This window comes from Temnothorax americanus, unplaced genomic scaffold, assembly GCF_048541705.1.
Source record: "Temnothorax americanus isolate GAGA-0224 unplaced genomic scaffold, ASM4854170v1 Scaffold37, whole genome shotgun sequence".
In the NCBI taxonomy this organism is placed as follows: domain Eukaryota; kingdom Metazoa; phylum Arthropoda; class Insecta; order Hymenoptera; family Formicidae; genus Temnothorax; species Temnothorax americanus.
In genome coordinates this window covers 153,547-167,034 of record NW_027509515.1, presented here as the reverse complement: position 1 = coordinate 167,034, position 13,488 = coordinate 153,547, and the positions used below count along the sequence as shown (strand labels likewise).

Sequence of the window (13,488 nt, the reverse complement as noted above, 5' to 3'; positions counted from 1 at the left end):
CCCTCGCAAGCAGAGGTGGGAGGAAGGTGGACCTCGGTTTGTGTGGAAAGTCGAAAATCCGAACCGTACAATGATAGACCTTGTTTCACCCTGCTAATGCAAGCCAGTTTTATCCTGGATGGGGTAAGATGGGGTACTCTTCGCATCGCGTGTACGCTATCTATAGATGGTTCTCTGAACAGCATTTCGTTATATGGTTCGAGTTTTCAATTTTCCACACGAATGAGGTCTACCCCCACTTACCCTTGATGTTACTTGTAAACGGTTGTTGTTTAGAGTAAATTATAGAGGTCATCAGCAGCAGCTGCATCCTCTATACTCCATAATTACTCTTAACGTATGTATGTACAATTATTATGTATGTATGTATGCCGTTTATTGCATTTCCCCGTAGGGTTTACAAGGCGTTTTTATTTATGAGGAACGTACCCAAACCCCGTACATTTTCTGTATGTACAATTATTATTTTAACGTTATTGTCAGTTAATTTTTGATTGCTCCAAAAAACCTTTTAAATATGTTTATTTGACAATATTTGGAATTATTTCACCAAATTTCATAAAACTTTGAAACTACATCTATCGGCCTTACAGCATTTATTATGCTTTTCTATTTCTTTTTTTACAACTTTTAAATCTGATTATTCGGTATATCATTTACGATACACCTGGCCTACGTGGTTAAGTTTTAAGTGTATCGTAAATGATACACGTGGCGGTGAGAATGTTAAAAAAAGTCTGCAACAATTGTGACAAAAATGATTTATTTAACTTATTCCATCTGCGAGAGATATGGTACGGTTGATTAGAATGAATAATTCGCGAAGATCTTGTTTCAGCATGGCTTGGAAAGAAATTATTGCAGCCTTTTGCAGATCTCCAATGACTTCGAGATCTCCTTGAAGCTTTCATGTATACACAAGTATGTAAAAAAGTTGAGGTACTATTGTAGCAGCATATTCTTGATATTAAATCAAATCAAAAAGTCCTGTACCATTTTTCAGTCCGACAAACAATTATATTAAAGTTACTCAGTTTTCCTTGAATATCTCAAAAAGTATTGGGCAAATAATAGTATATTGTGTACTAAGGGGAGAAAGCAGAGTTTTTCAGACGCGTGTGAAGTTTGCCGCCCTCGCCTTCATACGAGTCTGAAAAAGCTTTCGACCCGAGGTGCACACGATATTTTTCACAACACCTCTTTACGGAAATGTTCGACTTTTGAATGCCTGTAGAGTGTATGCGTTTGATGTTCCATTCATACAGTTTATACGCGCGTGTAGTTAAATAGAAAGAGAAAAAGAGAGTGATGTGGGGTCCAGAGACGAAGCCCTGGTGGGGTTCAGGAGTAAAGCCCTCGGTAGGGTCCAGGGGCGAAGCCCCTGGGGGGGGTGTGGGGGGCGAGGCCCCTTACATGAAAAAAATAAAATTAAAATAAAATATTAAAAAATATATATAAATAATTTTAATTTTAAAATGACAATAAAATTTCCAAAAAATGTAAAAAATATAATTTTTAGAATATAAATATATCATTCTTCTTAGTCCTACACTCTTGACAGAGGGTCGTGGTTATGAACTTTTTACATCATTCATAACTCTCGTGGGAATATAAATAGTTTGGTGGTTTCCCGTTGCCTTCCACACCGCTGTACAGAAGCCGTCCTATTGGATAGCGCCTTCTGCTTTTTCCTGAGGTACTTCATGGCGGTCGACGGCTATGAGTGGACCAACTGCTTAACGTCTCTTTCCGAAAGACGGAGCCCAGTTTTCCCATCTAGAGGTTACCTCTATCCGTCAGATGGGGGTGCGGTATTTTTACTGAGAAATTCTCAGTGGCCCAGTGGGATTCGAACCCGGTTCTCCGGATTACGAATCTGGCGCTCTACCCACTAGACCAGCCGCACCTCAAATATATCATTAGACTCGTGAAAATGTCAATAAATTAATAGACGGCGATACGAGTCAAGCGCGGTACGTGGTGCGCAAATAGAAAATTAATATATAGTTACAGAAGTAACGAATTAAAATGTATACGTATATACATATATTCCAACTTAATAAACTGCGCGCCGATTATTTGTCGGACTTGAAACACAGCTATCGTTGGAACATTAATACCCTTCCCTCCCCGGAGAATTAAATCTACACGATTTAATTATTAAAAAAAACTGTAAAGAAATTATTGCGAAAAATATTAATGTTCCAACGATAGCTGTGTTTCAAGTCCGACAAATAATCGGCGCGTAGTTTATTAAGTTGGAATATATGTATATACGTATACATATACATTTTAATTCGTTACTTTTGTAACTTTAATTCTCTATTTGCGCACCACGTCCCGCGACTCGTATCGCCGTCCATTAATTTTTAAAACATAATTAAAAAATATAATTTTTACAAAGAATAACCATTAATTAGTGAATTTAATATTTACACTACAATTTTGGAATTGAAAGATTGGATTATTTCCTCTATTTTGTATTTTAGATGTTGATTCAGATGTATCTTTAGTCATGATATGATACAGCCAGCAAGCGACACAAGTCGACACAAACGTCGTTTTATCTTTCTTTTTTGGCAATGAGTAACAAAGAGAAAACGACACTTGCGTCGACTTGTCACTTGCTGGAAAGCTTCCTATATATGTTTTAAGATTTGCCCGTTACTTTACTTTCCGCCCGCCAAACAGGGAGGAAAGTGATCACTTTCCGCCCTAGGGAGGAAGTGACCACTTTTGTCCCTGTTTGGCGGGAGGAAAGTAACAACTTGATTACTTTCGTCCTTGTAACAGGGACAAAAGAAACAACTTTCCTCCCTGGCGTGAAATTGGCCACTTTTGTCCCTCTCTACAGGCATGGAAAGTCGAACTTTCCGTGGAGGTGTTGTAAAAAAACATTTTTCGGACAAAAGTTGTTTTAAATTAATTAGTAGACAGTTTAATAAGAAATGGAGGTTTTTACACTTAAATTTAACTTGGGCTCTGCTAGGTCCAACACGGGTCCTAGACCCAAAGTCTAATAAGATCGTCTTGGCCTCGTTTAAACCTTCCAATTTTTATGTGAAACATTTTTCCAATAAACCAATTCTGTCGGAGATAATTGGCCATTCCGGAACTTTTGGTACGCACGTATATATTACATAGATTGTAAATTTTGTACAAATCGGACACAAATTTTTGAATAAAATATACGTGTATACATTAAATATTCTCTCATTGATCGAATAGTCGTCTTTTGAAACGCTGTGTGACTCGTGGCACAATTAACAGCGGGTGGTTCTATCGAGGTCGAGTTTACGTTGAATGCTTATCGCTCTGACCATTACTCCGCCCGATGCGAGAAGATAATTCACCGCGAGACTCTATACGGTCTGGAGATATAATTACAAACAGTGTCTCAAGATACAATTGCAATCTCGTGGACTATTATCACCGACTGTCCGAGACAAAACACTGACCTAGCTCACGCTGGATGGGACACGAAATGCGAGACGAAGTGGGAATTAAGAAATACTGTGACTCGCGCGGTTATATTACGGATTTACGATACATCTTAACAGAAGAAAACATTCAAACTATCTCTATGTATATAACTGATTAAAATTAATTATTATATAATTAATTAAATATAAGTAATAAGAAATTGATTACAAACATTTATAGCAAAGTATGTTTTGGGTTACACTGTATTAACTGTTTATTTTTTTATTTGAAAATGGAAGAAAAAGTATCTTTAATTCATAAGAATAAACCGTATGAGAACTAATGATGTTATCGCATCATAGACTATAGTATAGACATGTGACTATTTATTGATGATTACTCGCTGTTCTTGAGGCACTTAGAATATCGAGAAACCTGCTTTTACGCCAAGTTATGCGCGACAAACAGCGAAGGCGTATATCGACCATACATCGCTCCTCTCATGTTTATACCAGAACCATAAATGTGCTTTCATGATTAAAATAAAGACTATCAAGTAAGAGTCTAGCCACTGATCGACTGTGTGCTGATTGGTGTTGACAAATCGTGGCAGAACGAATCTAAAATATAAAAAACGTCAAAACGAATCCAGCCTATATATATATTATTTTTAATTTGTCATACAGAACATGTGTTGTCGTGTGTCTCTAACTAATATATAAACTCTGTATAGAGTGCATTATTTTTAAACGCAGCCACCATCATTTGTCAAATTGGCCAGATTCTTAACTTGAGGGTCTCTAAACTCTAGACTGAAGGAAGAAGAAGCAATCAAAAATTAATTTATAGTTAAATTTAAATCTAAAATAAAAACTGACATTTGCAAAAAATTTCAAAAAAAAATGATCTCCAGAATTATTTGGAATTGTAAATTTCCAAAATTTATCGAATTATTCATAATATTGACATTAAGGGGAACGATATATACGCGAGCCGACAAGTTGAGAATACTTCAGATTATATCTCAATGATGCTCTTGAACCGATTCAACTCTTAATAAGTTCAGAGTCGATAACTAAGAGTTTTGATTACATAACATAAGTATCTTTATTTCTGCTCTATATACCCTGTTTATAAAAAGTATTTTGCAGTAAGAAACTTGACATTATCGTCGATGAGACGTTATAAAAAACTGATTATTATAATATATATACATATATATATATATATATATATATAATATTAAGAGATATAATGTATAATTTATAAATTGAACGAACTTACCGTGAAGTTTAACTACAATTGTCTTGTCTAGATATATTGTAGTAGCGTTCCAAGCTGTGTTAGCCTCAACAGGAGAAAAACGCTACTAGGTGGTGTAGAAAATAGTCAAAAAATGCACTGTCTGTATGTTTGAATAAAAATGTTATAAATAATATGAATAAATTTTTTAAAAACATTTTTTGAGTTGATATGAGACGACGAGTACAACAATTATAACATGTTTTTCTAATTGTTTATAATAATTTTTAAATAAACAATTCGTTAATAAATAAGTAAACATGAGAAAATGTGTTGAAAACGGCTTTGCAATATAGTTCAATAATAATGCAAAAAATTACGTAAATTTTAATAAAAAATAATTATTTTAGTGTAAAACAAGCGTTATCCGACCTATGCGCAATATTAGATAACTTTGCGCGTCAATAAAAAAATCAGCGTTCGTCGTACAAAGAAAATACAAGGGTCCTTTTTTGTTGCAAATTTTGTCCACAACAAGATGCATACAATAAAATTCGTCTCAAATAAATTCTAAGGTCTGAAAACAGCGAAATACTAAGAGTAGTCCAAAAAATCAAAATTTTTTGCTTACATAGCTACAAACTAAAGAAAAAGGGTCTAAAAAATCGGTTACACCCTGAAAAGTATTCTTTGTAGTACTCAGATGATGTGTGATTTTTTGGGAATTTTTAATTCCATTTTAAATGACTGAAAAAAATCACCGACGCAACATCAAAAAAACGATGAAATCGAAGGTTTTCGAGATCCGAGTCTCGGACTTTGACGGCGCGTGCAAGCTAAACGACTGACTTGACGATAAATGTTGTTCAAATCATTATTGTAGATACGTTTACGCTCTACAAAAAAAGTACGTATAGTTAGTTACCCTATCTTGCTTAGTTTTCGAGATATTTGAGAAAAAATAAAAAAAATCGCGTTTTTTGTTGATAATATTGTTAATAACTTTTTAATGCGCATTAATTATGCGAAGCAAAATTAATCCCACTTACAGCACCTTAAATCAAAGCGATTCATGGTGGTTGCAACCTGAAAAGAGTAATTGGAAGGTTCGATGTCTAATATGACTGGCCTACGCGTATACATATAGGTATATGTGCAGTCGACAAAATAAAATAGCTTCGAAGACCGGAGAACTGATAACACATTTATGTTTTTTAAAGCTTAAATTATCTTTAATGACCTTGTGTCATACATCACGGAATTTGTCTCGACGCGACGTCTCGACTGTTAATAATACGTAAATAAAAATACATTCTATTTTTAAACGATTTAATTTTACATCCGGAATATATATCTTTGAAAAGTTATATCTCTAGTAAATGTCGTGTCATTAAGGCCAAACAGAGAAAGAAGGGACACTCTTACGACCCTCTCCTTGTTACATTGAATTCGATATAACTATCACAGCTCGCTTTATCATTACCTATATGATTGTGTGGACGTTTTAACGAAGTCGTAAAAATTGCACAAACAAGAAAATTAGGTGGAAACTCAAACATAAACAAACAATAATTAATTTTTTATGATTATTGAAGTCCCCCACAATTAAGTTAACTCGATGTTATCAATCAATTTTTGAATTCGTAGTTATATAACTCGAAATTTATAATCAAAATATCTCAAAAAATACTTTAAAAACTATCAGTAAAAATTGAACAAACAAAAAAAATAGGAAGTGCTTAGGAAATTATTATAAAAATATATTCTGGAAAAGATATTATGTCATTTTTTAAATACTTTTTTTATTATCCCTTTTCACCGATACAACTGATTTAAATATTTATATGGAGTATAATAAAATTCTGGTTAATGCAGGATATAAAATTTTTCTAAACTAAACTTCTAACTAAAGAGTATAAAAAAACCATTAATTTTATATTAATTATATCTCTCAACAAGATTAAATGAAAACTCAAACATAAACAATAATTGATTTTTTATAATTTATTGGAGTTTCCCATGAGTTAACTCGATGTTAGCAACCAATTTTTGATTTTGCAGTTATAACTCGAAATTTATATAAATAAAAATGAATGTATGTATGTATGTATGTATGTATGTATGTCCTTTATGCACTCTTGAACTATTCGACCGAATTTTTACCAAAAGTATATGAAATAAGGGTAGAATTTTCCGGGGAGTGTCACTATGTGTATAGTTTTTTGTTACCGATTTTCTGGAAACCGGTTTTTCTAATTTTTCTAATTTTTCGGGAAATAATTCACCGAATTTCAAAGAATTATAGATCAAACAAGGGTAGAATTTTCCGGGGAGTGTTATAGAATATATAATTTTTCGTTACCGATCTTTTTGGGAACCGGTATTCGACATTTTTTTATTTTTTCGGGAAATAATTGACCGAATTTCAAAGAAATATATATGAAACAGGAGTAGGATTTCCCGGGGAGTGTCATAATGTGTATAGTTTTTTGTTGCCAATTTTCTGGAAACCGGTTTTTCTAATTTTTTTTAATTTTTGGAAAATAATTGACCGAATCTCAAAGAATTAAATATGAAACGGGGGTAGAATTTTCCGGGAAATGTTATAAAATGTATAATTTTTCGTTACCGATTTTTTGGAAGCCGGTATCAGAAATTTTTCAAATTTTTCGGGAATTAATTGACCGAATCGCAAAAAATTATATATGAAGTAGGGGTAGAATTTCCCGGGGAGTGCTATAAACTGCATAGTTTTTCGTTACCGATTTTTTTGGGAATCGGTATCTTTTTGGAAATTGGTTACTAAATTTTTCAGAGCGAGAGAGAGAGAGAAAGAGAGAGAGAGAAAGAGAGAGAGAGAGAGAGAGAGAGAGAGAGGGAGTTGGAGAGAGAGAGAAAAAGAGGGAGAGGGAGAGGGAGGGAGAGAGAGAGGGGAGGAGTGGAAGAGAGAAAGAGAGAGAGAGGGGAGAGGGAGAGAGAGAGAGAGAGAGAGAGAGAGAGAGAGAGAGAGAGAGAGAGAAAGAGAGAGAGAGACTATTTGCGTGTCTTAATACACATGTTCTCCGGGGCGAAGCCCGGCGGGGCATGCTAGTTTGAAATAAATAAAGTAAAGGGTGTGCAGTGAAATCGAAGAAAAACAAAACGTGATACATTTTAAATGCACAAATAGAATTAAAGAAACAAGAATATACAAGTAGAAAAATATAAGTCGATCAGACAAGAATCGAGACTTGCAAAAGTATTCAGAGACACAATCAGAGATAAGGAAAACGTATATGGAAGAAATATATGTGAAAGAATTGTTTTAAAATATTAAGATTTTCCGGATAGCCTTAATATTTTGTCGAGAATAGATTTTGAAAGTATCTGTTGCAAATTTTGTCGATAGAATGCCAGCAGAAATATGACAGAAACTGCTAACAGAATATAATTGACAGATTGACTACAGAAGCTGAGAAAAATCTACTGTTTTGTAACCATAATTTAAATGAAGCATTCCATTTAAATGTTTACAAAATGACAGATTCTGCTCATGATTTCTACCGACAATCTACTGTGAGATTATATCGGTAGGCTTACCGGCAAAACACGAGTTTTAATGCCGACACAAATGATACCAGATCTGTTGCGATATCTGAGCAAATCTACTGTCGATCTGTGTCATACACTGCAGGCAGTTTGCTTATTGGGTTAGTAGTGGCACCGACTGACCTAATTGATCGCAAGATCAGAAATAAAAAATACATAAAGATGGTGAAGAAATTGCTTTAGATTTGCAATATTTATGATTTTAACACTTGTTTCTTAATATGTTAAAAATAACCAATACTAAACAGATTTTTTGTGGTTTATCGTAATCGCTTCGTTGATTTAGTTGATTCAAGTGGTCGTCGAGATAAGAACGCTGATATTATCGCTTTATACTCAACAGAAGAAGAGTAATTTTATGAATTTGATATAATTAAAGTGAAGAGAAACTTTTAATCTGTTAAAGTTTAATTATAAGGATTACAGATCGTTTAAAATGGATTTAATAACGGGATTCATAGCTGTTTACATCTCCCCTCCCCCCGTTATTAATAATGGGATGTAAACAGCCGTGAATGAATATAGTCGGTTTATAATAGGAGTCACCAGGTATCTCAGTAGCATCAGTCAGAAGGCAGAGTTATAAATAAGGGGGTAGACCAGTGTGAAATTTTCAAAAAATCGAATTTTTTTATTGGCTTAAAAAATCATTTAAACCCTCTAGAATAAGGGACAAAAGGTCTCATACCCGCCTGAAGTCGTTTTCATTAAAATTTCGAGCTATTACTCAAACGCGTGCGATCATTCGAGGCCTCAAAAGAGGGAAGAGTCGAAAGAAGAGCGATGAGATCGGCTCTTAAAGAAGATTTTTATGAAGAGGATGGTCCCCTTTATGAGGCAGGAATGGCAGATTAAGGGTAAGAAGCTTAAATACATTTTTTCACTGAAAAAACCAAAACGCCAGTACCAAAACTAAACGCGTTTTTCTCATGTTTTTCAAAACGGTGTACATGATATCTCGAGTTCTAATCGATGAATCGACTTAAAATTTGGTACACTTATTTTAAGGACTAGTGTCTTTTGGCTGACGGACGATTTTTTCAATATTATGTTTTGTTCAATAATTATTAATAATATTATAGATAGATATATTTATTGACTCCCCTCAGGGTTGCAAGGCGTTTTGGAGGGACGTTCCCAACCCTTTACATACAATTATTAATAATATTATAATAACATGTAATTTAGGCCTAAAAATTGCAGTCAAAATTCAGAAATTTTTTTCTCGTCGCCAAAAATGAAAAAAAAAATGCTCCGTCAGCCGAAAGCCAATACAATATAGATAATAAGAATATTTTTTATTTTTGTTCCAGACGACTGGTTTTCACAAAATCGTGTACACCATCCAACCATGCCTGAAAATTATAGGGATGCGCGAAAGTAACTTAACTCGAAGTTTTTTATTTTTTTACACAAAAAAATTGGACACGGTCTTCAATGTGTACACAAAATAATAAAAAAAAAATTACTGGTGTTTTATAAATATTTTGTTAGAAATTAATTCTTGAAAATTACCCTTAAAAAACGCCTGTCACACTGGTCGCTTCTTATATGATCATATATAAGACATTATAAGAGATTTCTTTTCCCGGGCAGCATTGCTGATAAGCCGTTGCAATATCGAATTTATTTATTATAATGATTAAAATTATTCGCACTACATATATGTATATATATATATATATGTATATATATTTTTTTATCTTTTTAATATTTAAACTAAAATAAAAATCAAAATAGACGATCTTTGCAACGACAGTTGCTCTTGATGCAAAACAAGCACCGCGTACATCGAACGTATGCATGTCAAGCGAGTATCTCGAGCATTCTACATGTGTCATTCATGGGGACACTAATGGGCGAATAAGAATAAAAAAAATAAACGTAATAGATCTGTAACTATTATGTTTATTTCTATCAACGCGGATTAAATCTTAATCTTAATCTAACTTATTGTTTCTACTTCTTGGAACAAGAAAAATATTACAACTAAAGTTAAACCTGCAAGATTAAAGTTAATCTGCATTGGTAGAAATGGACATTAGGTGATTGTCTAATATTGTAGAGTTCGAATACGCGCTCTATGTAAATCGTTCATGGGCGCGGATATACGCCCTTTACACAGGAAGAGTTAAAGCAAACGGTCTGGCCGCCGCGCCGCGCCGTGAAGTCGCACGTGGTTGTACAACTTGGGGCGATCGATCGACCTATACGCTCCGAATATCGATCGGCCAGCTATACCAGAAGTTACATTTTTCGCTTATACGTATGTGCGTAAATATCAGTGTAAATCTTGCTTGTTAAGATTAAAACTGCGACAGTCTTGAAGAACGACGTAGAAACTGCTTCGAACGACTAAAATAAGAAGCTCCGCGGATATCGCCCTTTTTCTTCTTTGTTTATTATTATTATTATTATTTATTTTTTTTTACAAAAGTCAAAACTTTTTCTTATATTTGCGGATATAATTTCACGCCTCATTCTCGTCATTTTTTCGCGAAAACTAATTCCGCCGATGACTTCCTTTTATCGCGTAATCGAACGCGTGCAATAATTACGTTCTATAACGTCAATGACAAAGTAAACAATATATTTCGATCCGGTTTTACGACTCGGCGTGCCAAGTAACGAGAGCATGCGCCACTGTCGTTTTCTTATCTTATCGCGCATGGTTGTAAGTGTCAGCATAATGCAGCTAAATTCTCACAATCAAATTACCGCACGGCACAAGGACGCTGCGACGAATGGAATTCGCGACGGAATATTTCTTTTTTAACGAAAAGTTGTGCCGTTCTTTTGATCGAAAACATCGATAAAACGTGTTACGAAAGTGGAGGGGAAGTAGAAATTGGACGGCATAATTGCGGCGCGATAACAGAAGTTTCGAATAAAAGTGATAAGAGATAGTTTCGGGACAGTTTATTTTGCTAAACGGACATTAAGAATTACATAAAGTTTAACCGTTTGACTAACAAACGCCAGCTTTAAGTAAAAATTTTTCATATCTTTTTTGATGTAGAAAGTAAAGAATGTATTGGATATTTTATAATTGTCAGTATATTTTAAAAACGATTTTTTACATTTTGTGTGTGTGTGTTTTGAATTTTAATAATGTATGATATCGTTTGAAACACTTGCCCGAATGAGGTTTCCTTTCACGCAGGACAGGAAAAGTTTTCTTTCACATTAAAGGAAGGTATTCCAAATTGAGGTTTTGGGAACTGTTACGGAAACGAAAAAATACGTATTTTTACGTATTTTGGAGTCGTAGAATTCGAAAATGGTCATAAAAATCACGCTTGTAGCGGGAAAAACGTGGAAAATTGAAGAAAATATGACAAAACGGGAAATTATTATACTGTCTAACAGGCGTTGCGTTTGCGCAGAACAAATCGTCTGCTATCTGTCTTACTTTATCGGCGAGCACACCGCTTAATTGGAAAGTTAGCTGGCTAACAATATGGAAGTATTACATACATATATGTATCGCTTCTCAATTTGAAATACCCTTTTAAGGATCAAGATTTTAAATCTGTTAAATACCCAAACAGCACCATCAGGTCCAAATTTTGGACATAAGACTTTTAGACATTATATCATAAGACGTCTTAAAGATGTCTTGCGTACTCGATTTTGGACATGCATGCTATCTGGGTATATAAAAACCCGATAACGAGAATAAAAAACAAAGCAAAACATTGGTATAATATAAATACCGAATCATATAATAAGCATAATACTGTCAATTAATTATATATAATAACTTAATTATTTAATTAATTTAAAAAATATAGGAGAAAGTATATAAAAGCTTTATGTCGAGTCTAGCTCGACACTGGAGCTGCTGGAACGAAATATCGTATTGAATCCAACTCGACACAGATCTTCGAGTCTTAAGGATATTTTTGTGGACACAAATATTTGCTAGTTCTAGATCTAGATAACAGATAAAAGCGGAGTGCTCCGACATTAAAAGCGCATGAAAACCGTGGTGTGATGCACCTGCCTCTCTCGTTCTTTCTCTCTCTCGATGCGCGACTGTCATAATGAAAAATCGTTCGCGAGACTGACACAAATTTTGACACGTGTGTCGACTCACTGTGTGCCGTGCGCGTTAATAGTTCCTGATGGGTGAGCCCGCTCGGCGCCTGGTTCCTCGACATACCCTCCATTCCTCTCCCTCTTTCTCTCTAGTTTCATTGGCGTGTCTTCCGGTCCGCATGCTCTGGAAGAGGCGGAGCACGTCCTCGCGCATCTCGACGATAGAATTTTCGACGCCGGCGGAAACGCGGGCGACATCGCGACAATTACCCTTTCGTGAATCACGACATCGGTGGCCCGAACTGGCTGTCGGCGTGTCGGCTGTCGGCTGTCGGACGCGAGATGAGATGCTGAAGATGCGGTTGCCACGCGAGAATCGCGCGCTGTCACCAGGAGTGACTTAGACTCACCAGGTGGCCGAAGAGGGAGGCTCAAAAGCTTTCCGAATCCTCGATCACGAGGTTCACCACGTCGCGTGGCGGCTATGCCGCGTCGCGTCGCGCCGCGCCGCACCACCGTTCGTCGAGGGGCCTCGATCGACCACCTCGCCGCCTTGCACCGGAACGAACCGTCCTGAACAAAAGGAGTGAGACGCACCGTGTCACGTCGCACCGTGTCGCGGGCACTGCGCGACTGCTGCGCGTTGCATTACCACCGTACGTCGCCGTCGAGCCGCGGGACGGCCGGAAATCACGTGTGTATGTGTGTGGGGGGAATATAATGCCCGTGGCACACATGCGTAAGGGGGTTGCGCGCGAGAGGGTTGAGCGCAGGAACTCTCCTCGACTAAGGGCCGACCGAGGGCGAAAAATCGATCGGCTCGCATTCCGGGCTGCTTCGCCGTCGTTCGCACAGATTACGTTGCTCGCAGCGAATTTGCCGGCGTTTGGCTCCCGTGAGGCTCATTTATGTACATTTTTACGTCGTACGTATATCATCTTTTTGCAACTAACAGCTCTGGAAACGTTCGGGAAAAAGCGGAAGTGACAGACAACCTAAATCTAAGAGAATCAAAAAAATAAGAAAAATAAGACCAAGATGGAGGGGAGAGGGAGAAGAGAGAGAGAAAAAAGAGTTAAGGGAAAGTTCTCATATAGAGACCTAAAAAGTAGCTCAACTTTGGGAATTTTTTCAAGCGAATTGTGAGGGATATCAATAGGAAGTTTTTTGTTATAAATTTATTGTACTCTTAGT

At 35.9% G+C, this 13,488-nt stretch overlaps 1 protein-coding gene across 3 annotated transcripts in view; it reads right to left on the bottom strand.

The window, feature by feature from the left end:
• Positions 1–13,057, bottom strand: part of LOC143901969 (putative fatty acyl-CoA reductase CG5065) — a 40,005-nt gene extending 26,948 nt beyond the window's left edge. The window contains exons 1-2 of one of the 3 annotated variants that reach the window (XM_077414638.1): positions 12,705–13,056; positions 12,353–12,622 (exon numbers count right to left, since the gene is read on the bottom strand). In XM_077414638.1, coding sequence (XP_077270764.1) covers positions 12,353–12,552 — 200 coding nt within the window. In that variant the 5' untranslated portion in view covers positions 12,553–12,622; positions 12,705–13,056. Of the gene's footprint in view, positions 1–12,352 lie in introns of all 3 variants that reach the window. The other 2 variants (XM_077414639.1, XM_077414640.1) reach the window with 2 other exon arrangements.
• Positions 13,058–13,488: the final 431 nt, after the last annotated feature.